The sequence below is a fragment of the Trichinella spiralis genome (genome assembly GCF_000181795.1).
Source record: "Trichinella spiralis strain ISS 195 chromosome Unknown Scfld2, whole genome shotgun sequence".
Lineage (NCBI taxonomy): Eukaryota > Metazoa > Nematoda > Enoplea > Trichinellida > Trichinellidae > Trichinella > Trichinella spiralis.
Window position 1 is genome coordinate 8,805,956 of NW_003526941.1, and position 24,146 is coordinate 8,830,101.

General features: G+C 35.5%; 7 protein-coding genes across 7 annotated transcripts; 5 read left to right on the top strand and 2 right to left on the bottom strand.

The window, feature by feature from the left end:
• Positions 1 to 3,961: 3,961 nt before the first annotated feature.
• Positions 3,962 to 7,456, top strand: Tsp_06981 (serine/threonine-protein kinase D3). Its single transcript, XM_003380786.1, has 13 exons — positions 3,962 to 4,324; positions 4,390 to 4,607; positions 4,649 to 4,731; positions 4,815 to 5,327; positions 5,401 to 5,520; positions 5,766 to 5,903; positions 5,980 to 6,143; positions 6,247 to 6,351; positions 6,494 to 6,592; positions 6,658 to 6,884; positions 6,946 to 7,052; positions 7,100 to 7,185; positions 7,349 to 7,456. The coding sequence occupies exons 1-13, from the start codon at positions 3,962 to 3,964 to the stop codon at positions 7,454 to 7,456; spliced, it is 2,331 nt and encodes a 776-aa protein (XP_003380834.1).
• A 1,280-nt stretch (positions 7,457 to 8,736) lies between these two features.
• Positions 8,737 to 9,240, top strand: Tsp_06982 (putative transmembrane protein). Its single transcript, XM_003380787.1, has 2 exons — positions 8,737 to 8,802; positions 8,959 to 9,240. Exons 1-2 carry the CDS (start codon positions 8,737 to 8,739, stop codon positions 9,238 to 9,240), a joined length of 348 nt encoding a protein of 115 aa, XP_003380835.1.
• Positions 9,241 to 12,028: 2,788 nt separating this feature from the next.
• Tsp_06983 (hypothetical protein) lies at positions 12,029 to 12,694 on the top strand. The gene is made up of 2 exons (XM_003380788.1): positions 12,029 to 12,230; positions 12,591 to 12,694. The coding sequence occupies exons 1-2, from the start codon at positions 12,029 to 12,031 to the stop codon at positions 12,692 to 12,694; spliced, it is 306 nt and encodes a 101-aa protein (XP_003380836.1).
• A 2,665-nt stretch (positions 12,695 to 15,359) lies between these two features.
• On the top strand, positions 15,360 to 15,909 carry Tsp_06984 (hypothetical protein). Its single transcript, XM_003380789.1, has 4 exons — positions 15,360 to 15,393; positions 15,529 to 15,599; positions 15,639 to 15,695; positions 15,742 to 15,909. Exons 1-4 carry the CDS (start codon positions 15,360 to 15,362, stop codon positions 15,907 to 15,909), a joined length of 330 nt encoding a protein of 109 aa, XP_003380837.1.
• Positions 15,910 to 16,961: 1,052 nt separating this feature from the next.
• Positions 16,962 to 18,623, bottom strand: Tsp_06985 (hypothetical protein). The gene is made up of 4 exons (XM_003380790.1): positions 18,589 to 18,623; positions 18,277 to 18,376; positions 17,205 to 17,354; positions 16,962 to 17,021 (listed from the first exon to the last, which is right to left on the bottom strand). The coding sequence occupies exons 1-4, from the start codon at positions 18,621 to 18,623 to the stop codon at positions 16,962 to 16,964; spliced, it is 345 nt and encodes a 114-aa protein (XP_003380838.1).
• A 234-nt stretch (positions 18,624 to 18,857) lies between these two features.
• Tsp_06986 (hypothetical protein) lies at positions 18,858 to 19,401 on the top strand. The gene is made up of 2 exons (XM_003380791.1): positions 18,858 to 18,883; positions 19,077 to 19,401. Exons 1-2 carry the CDS (start codon positions 18,858 to 18,860, stop codon positions 19,399 to 19,401), a joined length of 351 nt encoding a protein of 116 aa, XP_003380839.1.
• Positions 19,402 to 19,723: 322 nt separating this feature from the next.
• Positions 19,724 to 23,888, bottom strand: Tsp_06987 (zinc knuckle protein). Its single transcript, XM_003380792.1, has 8 exons — positions 22,923 to 23,888; positions 22,666 to 22,690; positions 22,089 to 22,164; positions 21,401 to 21,553; positions 21,215 to 21,335; positions 20,999 to 21,148; positions 20,086 to 20,842; positions 19,724 to 20,007 (listed from the first exon to the last, which is right to left on the bottom strand). Exons 1-8 carry the CDS (start codon positions 23,886 to 23,888, stop codon positions 19,724 to 19,726), a joined length of 2,532 nt encoding a protein of 843 aa, XP_003380840.1.
• Positions 23,889 to 24,146: the final 258 nt, after the last annotated feature.

A 24,146-nucleotide genomic window follows, 5' to 3' on the forward strand; every position in this document is an offset into this window, starting at 1 on the left:
TTGCTACAGAAGGAAATTTGCATTGCGAAGAATGTAAATATTAAAAAAATTTTTCCATATTTAATACTTTTTTCTTTTCTAATTTTCAGACAAATTAACAAGAAAAAAACTTCAAGCACCATGAAATTCTCCACGACAAATTCTCAAAATCAATTAAATATTTTATTTATTGCAATTTTTTATTTTTATAAAATGCCTTCCTAATACAATAAATGTAAAAAATGAAATGAAATGAAATAAAATAATATAATAAAAACGGTTCTAAAGAACGCCGTGTTGGGTTTTTTTTCCTCGAACAAAGAGAGACATAAAGAGACAGAGAGAGAGAGAGGCAGTTAACAATATTGCGCTAACAAAGTAGCTTAATTGATTGCCACTAAAAAGAACATGACGACCGTATTGTAAAGTTAATAAAAATTCACGTCTCAGAATAGGGAAGCTGTTGACAATCCATATCCTTTGGGAAAGAGGCTTTTTGACTCCTTTTTCTCATTATTGGACCATTATTGTAATTAATACGAACACTTGGCTCTTTTGAACAATTGCAAATTATCATTTTCCAATTCTGCTCACTTCAGAGTTTTGTTGAAACATGGACAAATTAATTATTCCACAAATCGTATTTATTAGCGTGAACAGAAAATAATAATTCAATTATTGCTCTCATTCATTGTTTTTTTAAGAAAAGTTTAAAATTAATAATTGACCAAAATTTTCACCAACTCACACACCGTTTAAGCATTCTGTTCTCCATTTCAGTACCCGCCAAGCGATGATGTCAGTGAAAAAACGTTGGACAGTCGCCTGTTGCTATTCAAACACGACGTAAATTCGATGAACATCTTACAATTGATCACCGACTACAACGACATCACCGACGGAACGGTGATCGAAATTGTCATATCACGTAAGGAAAAAGAAATTAATTTATTGATTAATTAATTTTTCATCTACCCCCATTGCAGCTGTAAGCTCGAAAAAAATTATATGAAAATATAAATTAATTATTGTTTCTCAGGAAATTGTGTGATTCTTTTTTTTCACTTTAAACTTCACCATTCTCTTAATTAGCGAAAAAAAGGTGAAAAACTCAACAACAACAACAACAACAACGTATCTGTTCAATACAATGCAGAAATAGATAATTAATGCAGAATAACCAAAGCAAATAGCCATCTGTCTCTCTCACTAATTTGTCAAAAAATTATTCAAATTTTAAAACAACTGATGATATGCAGTTTGCATTATTGATAAATTGACCGACCGTTCGTTCATAATTTAATGAGATCCATACGAGCAAATAGCAACTGCTTCTTTGCTCTATTCACAGATAAGTAAACAAATCACAGTCAACGAATGTACCATCATATCACAGAATCACTGAAAATTCTTTTCATTTATTTTATGCAAAATTTTTAAATAAATTACTTAAAACTCGAAATTCAAATGAAAATTAATTAGCAAAAGCCCTATACATATTCCCTGTACGCTAGTTTATTGAGGAAAGAATAAATATATACAAGCATGTTCGTGGCTTTTCATCTCAGATAGCTCCTTTGAAAGTAGAGCACAACAAGGTTGGGCGAAGAATAAGTTCAATTGAATTGCGACTAAAGCTTCCGTAACATATTTAAACTATTAGCAAAAGTGATCGTTATTTGATTTCTAGTGATGATGATGATTTTCTTATTTTTCCAACGTTCACAAAACGTAACATCTATGCTAGAAATTACACTTTGAATAACACTTCAAAAAAGAATAAGTGACTGCATTTGAAGAGATAGAGGATTTTAAAATTTCAAATAATTCTGCATTGTTCATCAGTCAGAATTGAACAGAGATGTATATATTTATAGTTCATCATTCTAAACATAGCTTTAAGTGACGACATTACTACTTTCTTTTCAAAATTGCAAAAATTATATTTCAACTAATAAACATAATTTTCATTTCATTGCAATTATTAACATTATTATAAATTCCAACTGGATACCACATACATATTTGTGATGTTTATGTTTGCAGCAAGAATGTTGAATGCTTACTTGATTGAGTTGATTTTCTTCACATTTTATAATATTTATACATTTTTTCTCATTTCACATTTCATACTGAACAATAGAAAGGTTAAAATAGTGTCTCACTTATCGGTTATTTAAATGAAAACTTCAATCCCCCATCAGAAAGAACACCAACTGTGTACAAACATGGCAAACAAATCTGCTAACAACAAACACAATGATTGACTCAGAGTGGTGGAAAAAATTACTACCCATCGTTGCATTGGAAATGCAATTTCAATCAAGCATGCATTGAACAAGTTAAGCTATTCAGAAGAGTAACTTCTTTTATAATTTTTATAATCTGTCAGGAGAATGAAGACTGCAACTAGCTTGATGTTATGTCAGAGCATTTGAGTTTAATGATGAAAACAATGATAAAACAGCTTTGTTTTGCCTATGCAAACTTGGAAGAGTGAAATATATTTTATTACGAATTAATTTTTGTCGAACCAAATCGTTAAGCAATCATGGAAACGCGGCTAAATCACGGGAAGCACACTCGACAATCATTACTGCATCCTAAGATTCGAATTGCAACTCGAAAAGTATATAAAAAACAATAATGATAGTAATAGAAAAAATGCAAGACCAATGCAAAAGTGATATTCAAATTTCAACAAAAATGCCGCAATATGCACAAAGTATTTCTTCAATGTTTTTTGTAGTAGCAGTAGTAGTAGTAGTAGTAGATGTTGCTTTACTTTGCTGCTTTCAACAACATTCAATAAGCAAACAAATGGCCAATTTCTCCCTTGATCATGCCGCAAATATTACTAATTTGTTCTTTGGATAAAAATAGAATTATAAGAAAAAAAATTCACTGCACACCTTACACTTTAACCAAACCTATATATATATATGTTAAAATTAATTTGCTTTCGATTAAATAGCATGCTAGTATGACAATTGACAAAGTCAATATTTCTACATTACAAACAATTTTAAGATTAATCAGTCAGTCCTTTATAAGAAAGAAAGAATGAATGAATGAATGAATAAATAAATAGATGAAATTATCATTGTAGAAGAAAATTTTCACAATGTAAATGTGTAAAAAACATACATTCATTTAATAATCATGCTTTTTATCATTCAATTTATAAGATAACTTTTTACGACTTTCTCTGATCTAGTGATATTTCTAGTCCAAATAAGCTGCTAATACGTGAACAAAGATCGCAGCAAGTCCCACTTGTTGAAAATAATTTCTTTCAATTTAAGCGCTAATTGCAAAGCGCTGAAAATATATTCATTGAAAATGTTATCAGTAATCAAACAAGATGATCTTTGCATATCTCAGCACTTGAATACATACTGTAGATCAAATTAAATTTAAATATAAAATTGAACTTGTTCAGTTTTGAAAGGAAAAGAAAACAGAAATTTCTCTCTCCTGCCATTATAACCCGTTCGTGTAAATCTACTTTGTACGACTTTGTATTCTCATCAATTCTGCCCTTGTCACACTTTGATCCCTTTAGGATGATTTTCAATTCAATTACTATTTTGTAATTCGTCAAAATGAGAAAAAATTACAAATTGCAAAAAAGTCAACTGTTTCAAGACATTCAACAAAATTCATCATTTTACAAAAAATTTCACATCAATACTAGCTAGTATGTATCGCATATCGGATTCGAATTCAATAGAGTAGTTGGTTTAAATTATCCAATATTTTCCAGAATATCAAATATTTCTATTTTTCACTTTACGATTGATTGATGCAATGAAAACAAGAAAAAAATTAATAAATTGTATTTCTTGTAAATTTCAGCGACCCCTCAAAATGATCGAATCTTCGTCTATCCACACTCGCTTTATGTGCATTCGTACAGAACGCCGACATTTTGTGATTTTTGCGGTGAAATGCTGTTCGGTCTGGTCAAGCAGGGATTGAAATGCAACGGTCGATTTGCATATATTCTCCATTTTATTCTGGCAATTATAATGATGGTGATGAATCGTCTCCATTTTTAGCTTGCAATTTGAATTATCACAAACGCTGTGCGCGCAAAATTCCCAACAACTGCTCCGGCTCGTATCAGTGGAAAACAACGCTACTTTCGCTTCCGAATGCGGATCATTCCCGTCGACCATCGCTGGTCACCGCTTCACAGGTCGATGAGAAGCCCAATGACCAGCAGCCGGTCATCACAATCACCACCCCAACTACCACTACCCCAACCACCACCATTACCACGACACCGGAAATTTTGATCACTTCCGCAGACATGGCCAGACAATACGACGTCGTTTCACCGGTGAGTTTAAATTTCCTTTTCTGTTCCATTGCATGCAATTTTTTGCTCAATTAAAAATTTTCAAGACGCTCAGCTTCACGCCGAGAAAAGATCGCAGTTCGAGCTGGTCGGGCAGACCGTTGTGGATGGAAGTGGAAAATGCCAGACGCACAAAAGTCCCGCACACGTTCCAAGTGCACACTTACACAAAGCCCACAATTTGCCATTATTGTAAAAAGCTACTGAAAGGTATCGTCCGTCAAGGGATGCAATGCAGAGGTGAGCAGAGGAGAAGTGTTAGATTGTAAACGAATGACACAAAAGTGGGGGATTGTTTTTTTTAAGATTGTTGCTACAACTGCCACAAAAAATGCGAACAATACGTGCCGAAAGATTGTTCGGGCAGCATGATGCTGCAATCGGCGTCGGTGCTTTACGACGATGGTCACAATTTCTCTATTTTCTGAATCCAATCCTAGCCGCAGTTGTTCTTTTACTGTGCATTTTTCAGATGAGTCAAATTTTTCACCAGTGAATGGTGAAACCAACGATCCACAATTCCTTCCCGAATCGAAAACTCCAGCTCGATATACGAATTCCGTCCAAGATTACAGTGACAACGATTCCACCACCACTGAGCAGATGTACGAGCGTTTGAAAAATTTACCAAATATTCATTCAACATTTCATTCTTCACCCATTTTCAGGAGTCAAAATATACCAGTGATGCGATTGATCATGACCAAACGGCAGACCAAAGAGTCGAACAAGATCATCAAAACGGGATGGATAGTGCATCACACGCAGCGGAACCATCTACGACGAAAACACTACTGGTGTCTGAGCAGCAAGTCGATCGTCATGTACACGGACGACCACTGCGCTCGTCGATACAGAGAAATACCGTTGCATCACATTCTGTGCATAGAGCGGGAAAATTTTCAAGCACCGTTGTTCGGACTGTCGGGATCCAATCCTGTGCGTCGTTTGGAACTGCGCACGATCACTTCTACTTATTACATTGGTAAGTGTTCGAAAAATTCATTTTATTCGCATACAACTGATTCGTTTCAATTGAAATTATTCGCTGTTGGCAGATTTCCAAGATTGCTTGAACAACAAAGAAGCAACAGAATGGGAGACGGCAATACGACAGGCGTGGATGCCAATGTCACCGTACGACAAAAAACCATCCCCTACAGATGATAATAGCCCAAGTAATTCTGGCTTCTCTATTGCAATTTTTCCATCTACGAATATTTCCATAATTATTTTCACTTCGGATTGAAAATAATTTAAACATTAAACTTCAATCGAAAAATAGTAAATTTCACAGATCTGCCTGATCATTGTATGATTATGATTATGATTATTATTATTATCTTGTTGCATGCATGTTTGCAACTTTGCAATTGTTAAGAGAAAATAATTTTGGGATTATGTTTCAAAGTTTTCCATTTAGATACTGCTGAATCATCATCAGCTGCAGAGAAAAGCGACCTGGAAACGTATTGCAAATCGGAAGAAGACTTTTGCCAAACTTATCAAATTTTCATGGAAGAAATGCTAGGCTCGGGTCAATTTGGAATCGTGTACGGCGGTAAGAGAAACAAAAAACATCTAATTATCTGTACAAAGAAGAAACTCCATTCTTCTGCCTTTTCTTTTTTTTAAAGCTATTCATCGTAAAAGTGGACGACATGTAGCTGTGAAAATTATTAATAAAAAAAAATTTCCCTCCAACCGTGAGTCGGCTTTGAGAACAGAAGTGAAAATTACGCAAAAGTTGAAACACGAAGGAATTATTCAATTCGAAAGCGTCATGGAAACACCGGAAAGAGTACGTAGGCAGTTGGGGGAATTTTATATCATTTTTATACTTCCACGTTTGCCAGTTGACGGCAGGCAAAATTATTCATTTTATTGTCCCTTTTTGATTCTAGATTTACGTTGTCATGGAAAAGCTCAAAGGTGACATGCTTGAGATGATCTTAAACAGTCAAAAAGGGCGTTTAAATGAGCGGATAACAAAATTTTTGATCACCCAAGTAATCAATTTTCATTTTCTTCTTCACATATGCACACCTTCAACAACTTTTGCAGTGAAAAATTATTCTCACAGTTTAAAAAAAAGAATATTTAAAATTGTTTTTGATTTTAAATGATGATTTTTTTAATGATTAAATTCAGATTCTTGCCGCATTGCAATATCTACACGGTCAAAATGTGGTGCACTGTGATCTCAAGCCGGAAAATATTCTATTAGTTACAAACTCTGATTTTCCGCAAGTAAAATTAATGATTGAAAAGTAAAATTAAAATTATTCTATATCAATCATGTCGACACATTTCAGATAAAATTATGCGATTTTGGTTTTGCGAGAATAATAGGAGAGCGCAGCTTCCGGCGCTCAATTGTCGGAACTCCTGCATATTTGGGTAAGCAAGTTGGAATGAAAATTGCTCATATTTCTCACTGGAGCAAACTAATTTCTGCTCTTTTAGCACCGGAAGTACTTCAAAACAAAGGATTCAACCGATCATTAGACATGTGGTCAGTTGGCGTAATCACATACGTCGCGTAAATTCTTTGTTTCTATTATTATTATTATTACCAAAACTACAAGCGGAAAGTATTTCAGTCTCAGTGGCACTTTTCCATTCAATGAAGACGAAGACATTACAGACCAAATCAAAAATGCCGCATTCATGTTCCCAAGTCATCCTTGGTCTGACGTATCTCAACATGGTTTGTCATTCATTCATTCATTTCCTTTTACAATCAATCATTTTCAGCAATAGACTTTATACAAAGCATGTTGCAAGTGAAAATTTCGAGGCGTTTCTCTGTTCAAAAGGCACTACTGCATCCTTGGCTTCAAGTAAGCATTGGGTGAAAAAATTTCTGTTATTTTCTTTTTTTTCACAACATTTCGAACAAACCCATCTTTCGAAACATAAGATGAGCATTGTTTCATTAGTAGAGTTTTAGCGAGCCCATTTTTGCATATAAAACTTAAAAAATGCTTGCTTATCATTGTACAGAGTCGTCAACTTTGGTCTGACCTGAGAACGCTAGAGAAAAGTATCGGATGCCGATATTTGACCCACGAATCGGATGATGAGCGTTGGGAGAATTGCAAGGAACCGTGAACTATTATTGAATGCAATTTTGTACACACACACTTCACGACCTCATTGGCCTCTGGGAAATTTTCTGCCTATTTTACCGAATTTTGTCAATTCTAATACGCTTAAGCCTTTGAAACTGCTGTTTGAAAATTATGTTTAAAAGTAATAAACAAAAATTGTACAACAACTAGAGAAAATGTTTGAAAAACACAAAACTCTGGTCAGAATGGGGAATAAATATACAACAGCTAAAGTTTGCAAAGAATAGTATTATTGCATTCCAATAAAGAAATAAATACCAATTGCAGAGGACATTTTTGAAAGAAAAGATAATAAAGAATAACAAACAATATCTATACTTGAAACCTTCAAACCCATTCATACGAAAGCTATTCAACTCATAGATTGAATGAGATGAATGAAAAGAGTTCCAAGAAAAAAAAAGCAACAACTTACCAATAGATGAAATGGATGAATGAGCGTGAAGAGCAGCAGATGAAACTATTTGCCATAATGTTGAGCCTAAAAAAGACATTGTTGAAAATTCATTTACTTGAAGTAAAATCAAAAACCATAAGAAACTTACAGATCATGCCTTGATCAAGATGGATAAGACTTTACCGATTGTCGCACTGCACATATCTAAAAATGGAATCCCTTTCATTATTAGATTCATGCTTTGCTTGTAGAATAAATTACATACAGCAAACAAAACAGACATCCGATGTTGTTGTTGTCTCATTGACGGCAGTGTCAACATTATTGAAGATGTAAACAGTGAACAATAAAATTGGAATAAACTTTTGTGAACCACCGCTTGCTAATTCGTTGAAACATGGACGTGATAAGTATGTTGTTGTTGTTGTCACTTTTCGACAATGGACAAAAACATTTCATTGTGGAATATAATAGCAAAAGCAGTCGATGGTCAGTCAGCAGCTGAAACAAAAAGCTAATGGGCCGACTGGTAAAAGCTTGCCTGAACATCTCAAGGTTCGTGGCGTTCGTGACTGATGGAACAAAGAGCCAAGCCGAATAGAATCAGCACAAGTTCTGGCATCGAAATGCAAATAAATTGACCGAAAAGTAAATTTTTTACTTGTTCTGCATCAAGTGGAACACCGGTTTGGTTGTTTTCTGATCCGTATACACGCCCTGATATGGGCTTTGTTCTTTGCCGTTCTTGTTTACCACTGCGCGGGTAATATAAAAACCGTATGACAAAATGCACTTCCATACTGCTTATAAACTGCTTAAGCTGACGAGAAAAATTCTCTCCACTGGCGAATCATTTTCAAACAATGAAATCCGTAGCACTGTTGCTTGCATTTTGCTGTTCACTGATGATAACTGAATGTGCTGGCTATGTAAGTAATTTTTCTTTTAACTGATACAATTTCTTCAATTTCAATATTCTTTAAATTAAAAAAAAACGAACTTTCTCCCTCTCTCTCACACACACGCACACACAATCTCGATGAATTGCCAACTGGCAAAATGTTTCCAATCGTAAAATTTTTCAGTGGTACCCTGGATATGGCTATTATCATTATTTCAACGACTACGCATATCCATATTATGGATACGGTCCGTGGGGATTTTGGCCGAGAAAAACAGCCAAAGCAGCCAAACCTCTATCTGCGGATTCAATGGTGCAATTGAATGACATTGCAAATGAACAAGACTTGACCAGTTCGCTGAATCGAAACGTCGCTCCTGCGATGCCCGACCACGTGCCTGCATCGGAACCGACAAAATTTGCTTCAGCTCAACGACCAGTCATATCACCAGACCATTCCCGTTGAATGCTGCATTGATTGAAAGCCTCTAGCCCTTATTTAGAATATAAAAATAATTCAATTCAAAAGATGCACCAATATTTATAATATCTTTAACATGTGATCAATAATATTCAATGTTTCACGTGGCCACCACTTTCACTTTTTCGTAGATTTTGTCGAAGATTCAATTTTCGTAGCAACAATATTTCCAAATGCATATTCGATGAGCATGTGTAGAAAGAATTAAATATAAATACACAAATATCCATGTATGTATAGACGGTTGGCAAAACTGTTGAATAATTTCCATTAAAATTCGATCATTATTTTTCCAGTAGATTCTACCATATTAGCATAGGTGCATTAATTATCCATTTGTCTGTCGTCCATTCATACGGTTGCTACTGGACACGCTTGATTAAAAAGCGATCTCCAATAATAATGAATGCAAAACAAAACCATCCTCAAGTGACTTTTTTTTCAAAAAGAACATCTGAATTCGTCGATCAGTTCTGGTTGAGTACCTTTTCCATTGCAGTCAGTTGTGCCTTTTAAATTCACCATCCAAAGTTGACATCAAATTTAGTAGAAACTTTTTCATTTAAACCATTCAGCAGATTCTGAAAATAAATTCAAAAAAAAGTTTAGTAAAGTAGTAAATTGTTGTTGTTTAAATATGGTGAAATTATTTTTAAAAGTATCATAATTCATTGTTTATGAATACATACTGGAATCATCACAAATTTATCCGCAATAATTTTTAACAAATTAAAAAGATCAACAAAATTAAATGAACAAACATTCTTTGCTGCAGAATGGAAGAAAAAATGTAAAAAAAGTTGATTATAATTATTCTGCTTGAAAATTTTCTTTTTTTCATGCTAAATCAGCTCATTTGTAAGTAAAATTTTAATCTTTTCCAATCGATCATTGCAATTGTTCTGTATTCATTTAAATAGTAATTGAAAAAAGTAAATTCAAATAAATTCGTTCTTTTCAAAAAGAAAACCTTTGCCTGAAAAGAATGCAAAGTGTATATTAAAGAGTAAATTTGCCCTACAAAACCAATCGCTTAGAATTGAATTAAAATTCATCCTACTCGAAAAAGAAATACGGAAATAAATTTGCAAACAAAGTTGAATTGATCAATTTTTGAATGGAAAACAAACGTCACATTGTTCGAATCAATTGATCAAAAATGATCGCAGAACAAATAATTGTTCAAAAGGACCAATTCCAATGACTGTTCGAATTATTTTCGCTTTCGATTAAAGACGTTCAAGTATGATTATTTTCATTCATACAGTATACCATGATACATTGCGCACTTGTAAAATGTATGGTCAAGTGTTGTCGAAAAGTTACTTTGAAAAGTGACTACTATTCATGTTGAATTGTCGTCGTAATTCGTAAGTGTTAATTTGCAAATTATCATTTATCTGTTGAACAATTTCAACCGTTGACTTTGTTGAAAAAGGGTCGAAGGTGTGGCGTGATTTTGTATAAGCAATTTTTCGATGAGCAATTCTGTGAGCAAGCCAGAATGCGAATGACCAACAGTTGACCAGTCGCTGATTGTTGTTCCATTGGGTCAGAACTGTTTGAAAAATGGTTCAAGTGCAAGTATGGAGGTAAGAGGTTGGTAGGTGATCGATTTGAAATTAAAAGCTTAATGGAATAGCAACGCGGTGATGACACGAAAAGTTCACTGGTGGCGTCGGTTGGAATCGATACGCGAGCGTAAATTAGCCGGTTTAATTGAGCACAATTTCAGTCGACTTGTTGTATAGCTTTGCCGTGAATTTTCCTGGTTTCAACTTACACTAGCTGTTGATATATCAACTGTTCCTCTGTTTTTTTCGGTTCTGTTCACTTTCGCTCCTTTCCTTTTGCAATGAACAAAAAAAATGGGGAAAAAAAAACAAAAGATGAAAATTTTCCCACAGACTGATGTTGTCGTCGACCGTTGGCTAGCCAGCTGGATATCGATTGTTCTTAGCCGATTCAACTTTCTTTGCCATTCACTTTCTAGCTGTACAGCAGCTTAACGTCTGCCGCTAATTTGAAACGTTCGAAAAGAGATTCTGCCCGTACTGGCGTAGCCAATTAGCCAAAGGACCGCTCAACTGAGCTTTCGTCAGCTTGTCTACTTTTCCATTGTTGAAAATCAACTGAAGAGGAATCGATCAAGATTCATCGAATGAAAAAGGTAAAAAGTTTTCTTTTTTTTCTTGGAAAAAAAATTAACTCAAAAAAAATGCCCCACTGACAGCTTTTACGAACTTTTCTCGTAACATGCGTTGATCAAAGCCACCCACTGATCAGCTGCAATGATGGTGAACTTATCTGGTGGAATAGTTCAGCCAAAAATAATTGGGCACTGATTTTACTTTGAATTACAAAAATACCAAGAACAAGAACAGGCAGAAAGGAAATATTTACACAAGATGAGAGCGAGATTATTTTCCGAACAGATTAGAAAATCTATTTTTGCATTTGAACAATTTGATTTGCCGATGACAGAAACAAACGGCTTGGAAAACAAAGAAGCGCACGGTTGAAAAACATTAGCATGCAGGTGATATTTTGAAATTTGAAAACGCAGGGTCGTGCAGCTCGTGAACGGACGGATGGAATAAAATAAATTTAAAGAAAAAAAACCTCGCATACAGACACGGATATTTCCAAATTTGGAAAGGTGAGCTTCACCATTGTTGAAGCATGCACGGCAATTTGGACAATGGAAGAAGAAAAAGCCCGTCGCATTATTGCGTCCAGTATTGACATTTGACAGCAGCAGAAAGAAGTAAGTATGAGCGTCGGTGTTGCTGCTGGTGCAACTGATGGATGCTGCAGAAAGCAAGAGCAGCAGAGAATAAAGCAAAAGAGAAGAAAAAGCTTAGATCTGCTTGCTGTGCACACGTTGCTGCAAAAAGCTTTGGCAAATGTGGATCATTATTGCTTGTCAAAGCTTGTCACAAAGCAGTCGGAAAATAATAACAGAGGACACAAATGTTCAAACCGACAAACGAGCGTGCGGCTTTATTTCAACGCTCTTTTATTTTCTCCTCCCAAGCATTCAATTTTTCTTCTTCTTTTCAATAAACTTATTTTCATCAAATAAAATGGTAAGCAAATAAATAAATAAATAGATTCCCATCTGTCTATTTATCTATCTATTCCTGTGTGTGTGTGTGTGTGGGAAAAGGGTCCATTTCTATTTCCTTGTCCAAATTTTCTTCCATTTCCCTACTTATTCAGTTAGTTTGCTTTTATTATGACTACATTTTCAACAAACGATTCGATGGAACATTTCGAAAACCGGCCGTTGAAGCAACTCATTCATTCTCTAGATGATTTGTAATATAATCTAGTTTGGGCGGATGATAATCGAATTGAGTGGAAAAAATCAGACGAAGCATCCGATCAACTTGAGCACGATCAGGCTTGGTTGATTGATCGTCCATCGATGGGTTAGGCTTAATAGAATACAATACAAGCAAACGGTGTAATTTTTAAAGTGATCACAAAGGGGGGATATTCCAAGAGAAAATAGCTTATCTATTGATCTACTTATTCAGCACTAGCAACACCTATGAAACGGGATGTTTTTCATCCTCCTTCCTATTGTCTCCATCTCTGCCACATTCATTCTCCAACTTCAATTGATTGGATTGATCATTCACCACTACAAGTATTTTTTGCATTGTTTTTTTCTTTTATCTACTCACTTATTGAAGTGGATTTCCAAAATGTAGAGAGAATATTTTCGAGGAAAATTCTTTTTTTTTCCATTACACACAAATATGGCAACAAACAACTGTCAGCAAGTGTATCTTTTTTCTGTCACACCTTGAACAACATTCTCTTGTCTTTCGTACATGACGTTTCACTGGGCACGAGACAGACAATGTGGAGTTTTATGAAAATATTTCATCTTTACCAAATTTCACAAATTTACCTTTCACGTCAGCCGCGCCTCCTCCTCCTGAGCACATTTATCATAAATGATTCAAATGAAACGGTCGATTCACGAATCCATCCATCATTGGAATAATAATAATAATAATATTGTTATTATTAACCAGTCCAACAGTACGTGAAAATTTATACCCATTTCCGGCATTTCATACGGATAAATAAATGAAATGGATAAAAAAAGATCAATCGTGTGAATTTTGATGTTTTTTTTTCTCTTTATCTTTCCATATTACAGTATTCGATTAGCGGAAGAAACAAAAATTGCACATTGTCTTTCCTTTTTTGCACCAATTGTTGTGCACCCAACACACGTGTCACAGTTTTGCAAATTTTCAATACAATATAATACAATAGAATACAATGTTCAGTGGAATTTTTGAAACAAATGTGACACAAGCGAAAAAGGACCAATTTCTGATATCTGGTCCAGTTAGTTGCTTGAAGAAGTCGTTGTTCAGTCGACATTGTCGTTCGGTTCAATTTTATCACTAATAATAATTGATGATAATAATAAGAATAATTTTCCATATTTCTGTTGAATTTAAATTTGTACAAAAATGATCATTCACAGGAGAAGAGTAGCTTCGAACGGTGCTTGGACGTGTAGCCAATGAAAAGCCAAGAAAAGCGTTGATGCGTCACGGACGGTTCTCGCTGGCAAACGATGCTTCAACTTTATTTAAATAATACACACACGGTGAGCTTGTTTGATTTGCGTTGCGCTAATTCAGAGTCAATGACAATCATCACTCGCCTGTCCAATGCAATAATCACTTTTCTCCCATCTATAAACGTGTGTGCTTTTCTCAACAACAACAACAACAACACTCCACTTTTGAACTTGAAACTCTGTTGTTTGGAAGGTAAAAAGACGATTTTTATTTTTCGATAACTGATAACAAATATTTTTCATAAATAATTCATTTGGATAATTTTTTTCCAATTTATTCAATGATGAATATGAAAATGATCATCATCATCATCATCGGATGTATTTTTACACGACATTTTCGTGAAACGATGAACATTTAATGACGAAGCGGTTTAGTCACCATTCGATGTATTATTGATAAATATGAAGAATGAATGAATTGTAAAATTGAAAATCCAAATCAAATCAAATCAAATCAACACATCAGCAGTTTGTTTGTCAAATGTGAAATGTATGTTTTAATCTAGATAACAGAATGTTTATCTCTATCTGTCTCTCTGTTTTCCTCTATATTCCATGTACAGTTGATGATAGTAAAGTGTGGTCGTTTGAGTTGCTTGTTGACAAGGAAATACTGTCTCGTTCGGCCTCATCATTATCAGTATTATTATTATTATTATCATTAATATTTGTTCTTACGCGTTTCTAGGATTGAACTGTACCGACATGATTTTCTAATACAAAATACAACAGTACTAGTAAGCATCGTGTAAAAAGTGCCAATTTTTTGGGTAGGTTAGTTTCTGTTAGAATAATAATAATAATATGAAGCATGATTCTGATGTCAAAAGCGGAGGCGTGATCGACGTCACGCTCGAACGCGATTCTTCTCTTTGTCTACCACAGGCAGGCAGGCATGTACACAGTGTGGTTGGAAAAATCAAAAAAGAAATAATATTCACGTTCAACAATGAATAATACATGCAAAAGCAGAGAGAGTAAGAGAGAGAGAGAGACGAACAACTGAAGAAGAAGAAGAAGAAGCAACAATCGTCCAAATCTTATCGGGGAAAATGTGATATATATGATTATATATTTAATTAAAATTTGACAGCCGCGATCATATCTCTTCTGAACAATAATTTCTTTTAATCCTTCCTCTTTCTCTCATTGATAAAATTTCATCACACTCCACAGAGCATGCGAACAACGGCCACGGCAGCCTGCGAGCCAGATAACGATAACCTAATTTCTGTTTTCCGTCAAATTTTCAAAGACAAGCCGAATAGATAGATAGCAGCATCGACTATATGCAAAAAGCTGCTTCGGTAAGAATATACCATTCGTTATTATATCCATTATGGCAAGCAAATTTGATATTTTCCAAGTGACAGCATTGTTTTCTTTTCTCAATTTAAATGATTTAATCAAATCTGCCTTCTTCCTCCTTCTCCTCCTCCTTTCCCCCCCCCCCCCATCCCAAAAAATTGTCGTTGTACGTTTTCCAACGATGGAAAATTTAGCGAATAAGCCAAGCAAGCGAAGTTGGATGCAAAATTGCTTAAATTTTGCATAAAGCAAGTTGAGTTGAGTTGTCGTGCATGACTGACTGTAGCTGTTGTTGTTGTTGATGTTAGAAACGAGTTTCTTTTTCTGTTACGTTTTTGTTCAATGTTCAGTCTCGGTTTGCTTTCCTGCCCCGCTTAATATTCATCACAGTGAGGATCGTCGAATGAACACTCGTTTGTTCGTTTGTTTGTTTGTTTGTTTGTAATTTCGGTAAACAAAGACCAGAGTTGTTGTTGTTGTTGTTGTTGTTGTGGATAATCAAATCGACCATCGAGCGGTTTTCAAAGTAGAAAAAGTTCAAAGTAGTTGTGTTTTGTTTTTAGCTCGACAGCCGTCTGTCTCGTTTGGCAGTCAGCCTTGACCAATTTCAAGAAGAAAAGGGAATTACAGCACAAAAGGGGAAAAGTGTTCTTCATATTCATGTTCATGTTCATCGTTTCATTTGTCCAACAGCTCTCCTTTTCTCTCTTTTTCTATTCCATCTGAGTTGATCGTATATTCTCTCAGGCAACGTGAATTAACCCCCTTCCCCCCATTTTTCCCCACCGTACACGCAACAGTATGCTTTTGCACAGTTTGCACAGTTAGAAATCTCTACGCAATTAGTAGTGGCAAAAATAAAATATGCAAATCATCAAAATCGACCGAACGAAAAGAAAAAAAAACAGCAAAAACAGAACAAACACATACATTATTTTCTCACCGAATCACAAAGATGAAAAAAAAAGAAATTATTATTATTATTATCATAATTATTAAATTCGATATATTTTTATAGAGAAATTTTAATAATGGGAAAAAAAAGTACCGCCTACCTGGTGGAAAAAGTTCGAAGACGATCGACCGGTAGCTGATTGGTTCTTTAGTGTTCCAGATTACACTGAATTCGGATGAGTGCTTGAGAGGATTCGACTTCTAGCACCATTTGAATTCAGTGCATCTGGCACGCACGCTGGAAGGTGTCGAAACCACGGTCAAAGCAGCAATCAACTGTCGTCCTCTATCCACATTTGTGCACATTTGTTTCCAAGGTTTTCAACAATATCCGCGTTGTATTTGTGGATTTCCAAACTGGATTTCATTTCCATATTCATATCTACAATAATAAACCATTTTCACTCTATATTTTTCTTTTCTCTCATCTTCTCTGTATATTTTTTACTACCACTGGTGACAGTAAAAATGAATCACTACCAAACAATGCAATACAATAATGTGTGAATGTTGCAAAGAAAGTTTGAAAAATTCACAACTACCATTCAATGAACTACAACAAGAATGTTCAATGTGCAAATTGCAACTGATCACAACAATAAAGCGTTGTTGATCTTTTATCAATTGAACAGCCCAGCTATACTAATACTAATAATAATGTTGCAAAACCGCAAAACTAGTGAATGTTCCAAGTTTCGCCAATCTCTTTCAAGGCCAATTAACACGCAGTTGAAAAAATTTGCATAAAGTTATCGCGCGTTACTTTTCCCCAATTAAAAAGAAAAAACGACATCACTTTGACGATTTTCAAATAATCAAATTTCAAGTTTCACTTGTACAGTTTAAAAATTCCCGCCACTGCCGTCGTTGTTGTTTGTTTTGACTCGTTCTAGAAACTAGATTAAACTAAAAGTGGGGCAATAATTTGAACCGAAAAAATTTCATTTGAAAAAAGTGTCCATTTATTATTTATTATTATTCCAACTCAACTCAACTCAACTTTGTACAAAAATTCTAACAATGAGAAGAATAAATAAAAAATTAAAAAAATTTATTTCACCCAAACACTTACAGCATAAATGACGCAATCTTTTGGCAATTTAATTTTGGCACAGAATTCAACGTCTCTCTTCCATTTCAAGGTTTCTTCTCTTATTCCAACTATTGCCAACTTGTCAATAGTAGCCTTTTGTCGAACAACCACCGTGCGAATTGGTCCCGTCTGTAGACATAAAATTCGATCAATAAAAATTAATATTTTCAATTCGAACGAATAAACCGAAAAAAAAACTTAAATCCCTTCGACCAGTATTGTCACTTGAAAAATAGTTTTCAAATTTTATTCTACAATCGAACAAAAAATTACACTAATGCAAAATTTTACGCGGATCAATTAATTAATTAATCAATGTTCATCTTCAATTCAACACTGTAAATGAAAACAAAAAAGGAAACTGTACAATTGAACGAAAGGAACGGACGCGCGGGAAAAAAAACGCGCGCACTTTCTACCAACCAACCAGTTTCAGTTACAAATTTCAAGATCTATTCAAATTTGAACCTGCATTGCAAAATTTGATCGATTCAATAGATGAAAAAATTTAATTAATTATAAAGTAGAGTTCAAAAATTAATGCATGCAACTGATGAAATGATTTGTTGGATGGATACAATTTCAAATTTAAATCAAATCTTGGTTTTCATTTTCTTCAAAAAGTACATTTCAAATATTCGAATACACTTTACTTATTATGAAACGTCGAATAAAGTATTCAACAAATTCGATGAACTGAATGAAAACAAAGAAAAACAAAAAAATACAACAAAACCGTATCAATTGAATAATTAAAACTAGTGCAAATGAATATTTTATTTTCAACGCGACAAAAAGTTATTAATCAAATTAAACTCACCATCTAAATATATATATTGAAAATTTTAATTTAATTGCAGTTTAATTGGAAAAAAAAACAAAAATAACAATTGTTCAAATAATCAATTCATTTTTTCTTTAAAAAAATAAAATCCAACATTACCGTATGAATGAATAGAAATAAATTTCAATGAGGCAGCAATAGTACCTGATTGTCAAGAAAAAATTAACCATCATCAGTTGCCGGTTGAAATTCTGCTCAGAGTGGAACTTTTTCTTCCACAAGTGTTGCGTTCAAATAAATGTCTGAAGATTGTTTCTGCACGGGCGCTGGCTGCACGGAGTGCTGCTTCGGACCGTTGGCAGGTAAGCTTTCATTATCTTCTTTTATTTATTTATTTATTAAGTTATTTTCTTTCTCCTGCATTAACTTCGAACAATAAACTACAAGTTGTTAATCAAATTGGTGTTGAAATAAAAAAAAAGTTTCCTCCACTGACGCACGAAAAGATAAGCGTACTTGAAGTAATAATAAATGCAATAAAATGCGTTTGCTTATGAAGTCGAGCTTTCTAAACCCTACCCTCCCCCTGAATCTCTTCTCAATTCCAAGTTCATTTCTGTGATGTGAAATTTTTCAACAGAGAAAAAAAAGAATGCAGCAAAGTGGGTGTGTGTGCATATATGTATGGCGGGACAGGTTTCGGCAAAAATCTTCGGTATCCGAATTGTTATTTTCATTCTATTGACACAAACTACCAACCAGCACGAAGTCTCAGTTTTGCTTTTTTTCATCTTTTCCCTCGTTGATTTATATATTTGTGTTGCACACATTTGCACTTTGAAGAGGCAATGATTCATCGTCGACGTGCGAAAATGTAACTAGTTCACACGACGCATCTTTCAATTGAAGAAATTTATTTCTTTGCCAAAAATATCAGTGAGCAAGTAAGTGTGAAGGAACAATTAATATTATTGTTCTTCTTTTTCTTCATCTCATAATTGATGCATGCAAATGAAGAAAATCAAATTCTCTTCTTCTTCTTCTTCTTCATTTTACTACTATTTCAGCCCACCTCTCCTCTCTGTTCTTCATTTCAGTCAAAGTCGACGACAGCAAAGAGAAAGTTTCGGTGACGTTGGTGATCCCGGCTGTGAAAAAGCCACGCTTGTTCGGCTTGTTCAACAAAACCCACGTTCAATGCCACTTCGAAAGCACCAGCCTGAGGGTCTTCGTCCGCATCGATGGCAACAAGACCAAACACACGCCAAAATATTACCTGTATACGATCAGAAAACTACCCGCTTCGATTGTCCCCTCACTGTGCCATTACCGGATCCGTACGGGACGCATCAAGCTGACACTGCGCAAAGCCGAACCCACAAGCTGGCATGAAATCATTGAAAATGGTCTCGAAAAATACGAGAATGAATAATACATAAAATTCATTAATTAACAATAACATTTTATTTATTTATTATTTTTGAAAATTAATTACATGCAAAATTTGAATATATTCTAAAAATGTAAGTGAACAAACACGTACGCACAAACAACAACAAAAAAAATTGCATTCTCCCACTAATAATAATATATCAACACACTGCCGATGATCCTCCAAACTAAAAACCTTTAACAAAAGAAAAAAAAGAGTAAATTAAGTTTTATAATCACCATCATCCAAAGACGTGCGTGTTCACGATTTGCAAACATATTATTATGGTGGCGGCGGTGGTGGTGGCGCGTCATCATGAATGTTCTGATAGAATCTTGGAAAACTGTCGCAGCCGCTGGCAACTTCTGCCGGTGGTGGCGGTGGCGGCGGCGGCATATTTGTCGGCGGATAGGCTGTCGGATAATAAGGCATGCCCATCGGTGGCCATCCTCCTTTTGGATGATGTGCTCCAGCAGCAGCAGTAGCCGCAGCAGCAGATGGAGGCGGTGGTGGAGGCGCCTCTTCTCCACCAGCATATTCATTGTAGGCATATCCAGTTGGCGTGTCTAAATTATTCAATAAAATATCAATTCGATATCGCGACCAGTGGAATCAAAATTCCAACTTACACGACTGTTCTAAACCTTCGGAAACATACGGTGGCGGATATCCACTGTTTGTAGGAGGAATTTCATATCCAGGTGCATACGCAGTATGCTCCTCAGATGCTCCAGCCAATTCACCTCCTGTAGGTGGAGGAAATGGTGGAGGCACACTAAATCCCACCTGAGAAGTGTCGTGTGAATACTGCGCGTCACCTGCTTCGCTACTGTTCGGAGCATAGCCCATCGTCGCAGGCGGTGGTGGAGGCGGCATTACTGGCTTGCCATCTTCGCCCACCATTGGTGGTGGTTGCATCATCCACGGTGCCCAAGGTACACCACCGGGCATCATGTGTGGTGGTGGTGGGAAAAATGCACCCGGCATCATTGGAGGCATTCGCGGTTTAGCCAAATTGATGCGCACAACAGGCTTAACTCCAGAATCCCTCTCCGTGGGCCGAGTTGTTTCGTGCCCTAATTCGGCCATGAGTGCTGAATATTCTTCATCTAATGCTGCACCAGTGGGCGCGCCGCCATGCGTCGGATTTTTGCAATCTCGAGCAATATGTCCAGCCGCTCCACAAGCAGTACAGAACACGTTTGCCGTTACATTCGGACGGTCAGGGCATTCCCAAGATTTGTGCGTACTGGCACCACAGTTGGTGCATTTAATGCCAGTCAACGCCAGTTCATCACCTCTGAGCGTTCCATTAAGCAAAGCTAGTTCACGCAGCTGTAACTTTCTTAATTCATTCTGCGACTCTGGTACTTCTAACGCTTGTCGAATAATCTCCGACACCTTAAACAAAACAAAAATTAAAATACAAGTGTTCATTCAATCCATCACAACATTGTACTAAAATACTGCTGCCTAACGATGCAACGCAACAACAACTTCAAATCCAATTATACGATCAGTAAATAAGTAATGCAATAATAATTCCCATTTACTCACCCTCTTGACCGCCTTTTTCAAACTTTCCTCATCCTGCGCTGTAATATAAGCATGCAAAGCTTCATCTTCACCTGGAAGAGGTCCGTCGCGCTTGCCAATCTTTCCCTCTTTTACTGAACCTTTTCCGCGAATAATTATTCTAGTGTTAGTCTGAAAAATTGAGGAAAAATTACAAAGAACAATAGAAAAAGAAAGTTGAAAAGCATCATTTTTTACTTCTCTTTCCAACTGTTTCAACGTGTTACCCCTGGGACCGATCAAAAGTCCAACAAAATTCAATTCCGGATGATCTTCCTGTGGAATCCATACCTTTTCGTGCAATCTGTTCTGAGGGGGCCTGGAAAATTTCATTTCAATAAGTAATTAAAAATATGAACGTCAATCGATTAAATAATCATATACTTGTAATCTGCCGGTGGCTTGTATATTGGATTCAATGCCACCATTTTCAAAATCAGACGATGCCGTTCATTTTCCAAATTCTGCCTAGTACGCACTTCCCGCGTATTCAGACGTTTGCCAAAAGAATCATAAACCGGTTCCGGTGATGGTGATCTGATAAGAAAATTCGCAAATATTATTATTCAAGAGCTTTACTCACTTCCGACACCGCCGTGTTTCCGTTTCAATAAAGAAAGAATCATCCTAACCCATGTCGCAGTGGAAAATTACATTTAAATAATCAATTAATTCATTAATTATTAATTATATTACAACTGAAATGAAAAAAGTTCATTATAACTTGTCACAATCGCTGATTTCAGCATTCATTCATCTGCTATAAATGGGCTAAAAATCAACTGAAAAAACAGTTCGATTAAAATTAATCTTCTTCCGTGCACAGCAAAGCAGCTTCTAAAATATTAAGTTACCCCAACAATTCTAATAATAATAAGAATATAATATCGCACAAGGATGAAAGCCATAGTTTCATGCTAGAAATACATATTAATGATGATACAAGTGAGTTCAATTTTTAAAATACTGCCTCACATATTTACCTGCACTATGAGCTAAAAATGTGCCAATTTACCAAATAATTAAAAAAACAGTTAAATTTTAAATAAAAGGTAAGAAAAAAAGTAGACACCTTTCTTCTGGATTTTGCGGTATTCCCAAATCACCAGTTCGCAGCTTTCGTGTTACATCTTCAATTTGCAGTTGAACTAAAACATAATTAACGGGGATTCAAAAATCCCCGATAGAAAAATTAGTGCAAGCAACAAACTCTATTTATATAAATTAATGAATAATAATAAAGTGAAAAAAAAGTTTTCAGAAAGCAAGAATATTTGAAAAGTCAAACAAATCGTATAAAAGTAGAACAACAAAAGCGCATCCACCACTAAATAAAAAAAATTAATTATTCGTTCCTGAAAGTTAAATCAGTTAAAATATTTTCTAATAAAAACAATGCATCGCAATATTCGGCCAAGACAGAACTTCCAGTTGTGCCTAGCTAGAGTCAAATAAACAAATATCAAGAATATATACACAGGTTTCTTCAACAATACGACTACCGCTGAAAATGTAAACAAAAAAGTGCAGATAATAAGTACCAAATTAATGGCGATAAGAGCACGTTATCTGCTGAATGCTACACCTTCTTAGAATGGAAACTGGAAAAAAAACAAAATTAAAAGTGCATCAATTTTTCCTTAAATAACTGATGTATGTCTTCGTTGGAGATATCTGAAAACTAATCATTTTTTTTCAAATTAAATAAAACGAAATTTTCATTTCTTTTAAAAACGAACGCGCAATCAAAAAACCTGAAACAACAACAACTAGACAAATAAGACAATTCAAAATGATTGTCGGTCTCTGAAAACGGTCATATTCGATAATAGAGACAAAATAACAAGCACACTTTGCTAAACTGACGCTTAATTTTAAAACTATTAAACTATTAAAAAAAAATCACCGAAGCTGAACTCTGAACAAAGCATGGATAAATCAACTTACGCAAGTAGGCAATTTCTTGTTCTTTCGTTAAATTCATTGGTATTGCGGTCGGCATTCCGGGAACAAAAGCTTTTTCTCCTTCTTTACCCCAGCGACTTTTCCTTTTACGAGAACCGGCCGTGGCTTCGGCATTTTCATTATTCGAATCCTTGGGTTGAATATTGTTGCTATTATTAGCAGACAGTTGAGTTGGGAAAAACTGCTGCGCTTGATTAACGGAAAAAGAAGAATTTCCGTTGGAAAGCAAATTCACAGTTGCAATTGTATCTCGCAAAGATGTGAAAATATTTTCTTGACTTTTAGCCAATTCAACTGCGCTTCGATCAGCAGCTCCATTGCTAATCGACAAGCTCGAATTTGAGGTGTTGAATTTTTCTCGCCGTTCGTCGCTGTGCCGGGATCGTCCTCGACTACGCGACCTGGAACGTCTTTCATCACGGTAGTTTCTAGACGAACGACGCCTGTCTCGACTTCGTCTGTCTCTGCTGCGCCGATCTCGACTACGCCCTTCTCTGCTCCTGTGATCTCGACTACGTTGATCTCTACTTCGGCGACGTCGACTTCGACGATCTCTACTGCGATGATCACCGCTGCCACGGTCTCTGTTACGTCGATCTCGACTGCGACTTCTCGAACGCCGTCGACGTTTGCTGCTTCGACTGGAAGAAACCGACCGACTGCGTCGACCGCTTTTCAATTCGTTTTGTTCATTTCTGTGGCTTGAAGATTCCAAAAATGGACCACCTTTGTTCGAATTTTCCAAAGCATCTTTATCTTCCGTATCCGACTGCAAAATGCTTTCATTCAAATGTGGCCCAAACACTTCTTCTATCGGCGGTTGTAGACCTTCTTTTATTTCAGGTGTACTGCTTTCTACCGAATCATCGCACGCCTCGTCACCATAAGAGGCCAGAATAGCGTCCATAATACTACCACAACACTTCCACTATGAACAGTCAACAACTCTTCCAAACATACAGTATACCAATAACACGCAAGTTGAATTGAGCTATAGTAAGGCTACAGTACAGTATAATTCGATATTTTCCAATTTTCATTTGTCAAATAAATTCAAATTGAAATAAAAATTCCAATTGTCAGATATAATTCTTTTATTTTTTTGTTATTTTGCTATTTATTATTGTCTCGCAATTTGAAAGTAAACTCTAACAAACGAATGCCC

Excerpts from the sequence above, each read along its gene's own strand:
- Tsp_06983 (XM_003380788.1), top strand. The coding sequence starts at position 12,029 with ATGAGCGTCGGTGTTGCTGCTGGTGCAACTGATGGATGCTGCAGAAAG. Across the intron at positions 12,231-12,590 it reads TAATAACAGAGGACACAAAT|TTTGGGCGGATGATAATCGA; the intron begins GTTCAAACCGAC and ends AATATAATCTAG.
- Tsp_06986 (XM_003380791.1), top strand. The coding sequence starts at position 18,858 with ATGATTCATCGTCGACGTGCGAAAAT. Across the intron at positions 18,884-19,076 it reads CATCGTCGACGTGCGAAAAT|CCCACCTCTCCTCTCTGTTC; the intron begins GTAACTAGTTCA and ends CTACTATTTCAG.
- Tsp_06981 (XM_003380786.1), top strand. The coding sequence starts at position 3,962 with ATGCAACGGTCGATTTGCATATATTCTCCATTTTATTCTGGCAATTAT. Across the intron at positions 4,608-4,648 it reads CAGAGGAGAAGTGTTAGATT|ATTGTTGCTACAACTGCCAC; the intron begins GTAAACGAATGA and ends GTTTTTTTTAAG. Across the intron at positions 5,904-5,979 it reads ATTTGGAATCGTGTACGGCG|CTATTCATCGTAAAAGTGGA; the intron begins GTAAGAGAAACA and ends TTTTTTTTAAAG.
- Tsp_06982 (XM_003380787.1), top strand. The coding sequence starts at position 8,737 with ATGAAATCCGTAGCACTGTTGCTTGCATTTTGCTGTTCACTGATGATA. Across the intron at positions 8,803-8,958 it reads TAACTGAATGTGCTGGCTAT|TGGTACCCTGGATATGGCTA; the intron begins GTAAGTAATTTT and ends AAAATTTTTCAG.
- Tsp_06984 (XM_003380789.1), top strand. The coding sequence starts at position 15,360 with ATGGAAAATTTAGCGAATAAGCCAAGCAAGCGAA. Across the intron at positions 15,600-15,638 it reads GAATGAACACTCGTTTGTTC|ACCAGAGTTGTTGTTGTTGT; the intron begins GTTTGTTTGTTT and ends CGGTAAACAAAG. Across the intron at positions 15,696-15,741 it reads ATCAAATCGACCATCGAGCG|CTCGACAGCCGTCTGTCTCG; the intron begins GTTTTCAAAGTA and ends TTTTGTTTTTAG.
- Tsp_06985 (XM_003380790.1), bottom strand. The coding sequence starts at position 18,623 with ATGAACTTGGAATTGAGAAGAGATTCAGGGGGAGG. Across the intron at positions 18,377-18,588 it reads AGAAGAGATTCAGGGGGAGG|CTTACCTGCCAACGGTCCGA; the intron begins GTAGGGTTTAGA and ends AGATAATGAAAG. Across the intron at positions 17,022-17,204 it reads AAGATTGCGTCATTTATGCT|AACGAGTCAAAACAAACAAC; the intron begins GTAAGTGTTTGG and ends TCTAGTTTCTAG.
- Tsp_06987 (XM_003380792.1), bottom strand. The coding sequence starts at position 23,888 with ATGGACGCTATTCTGGCCTCTTATGGTGACGAGGCGTGCGATGATTCG. Across the intron at positions 22,165-22,665 it reads TCCAACGAAGACATACATCA|TTCAACTGCAAATTGAAGAT; the intron begins GTTATTTAAGGA and ends ATTATGTTTTAG. Across the intron at positions 21,336-21,400 it reads AAGCCACCGGCAGATTACAA|GCCCCCTCAGAACAGATTGC; the intron begins GTATATGATTAT and ends GAAATTTTCCAG.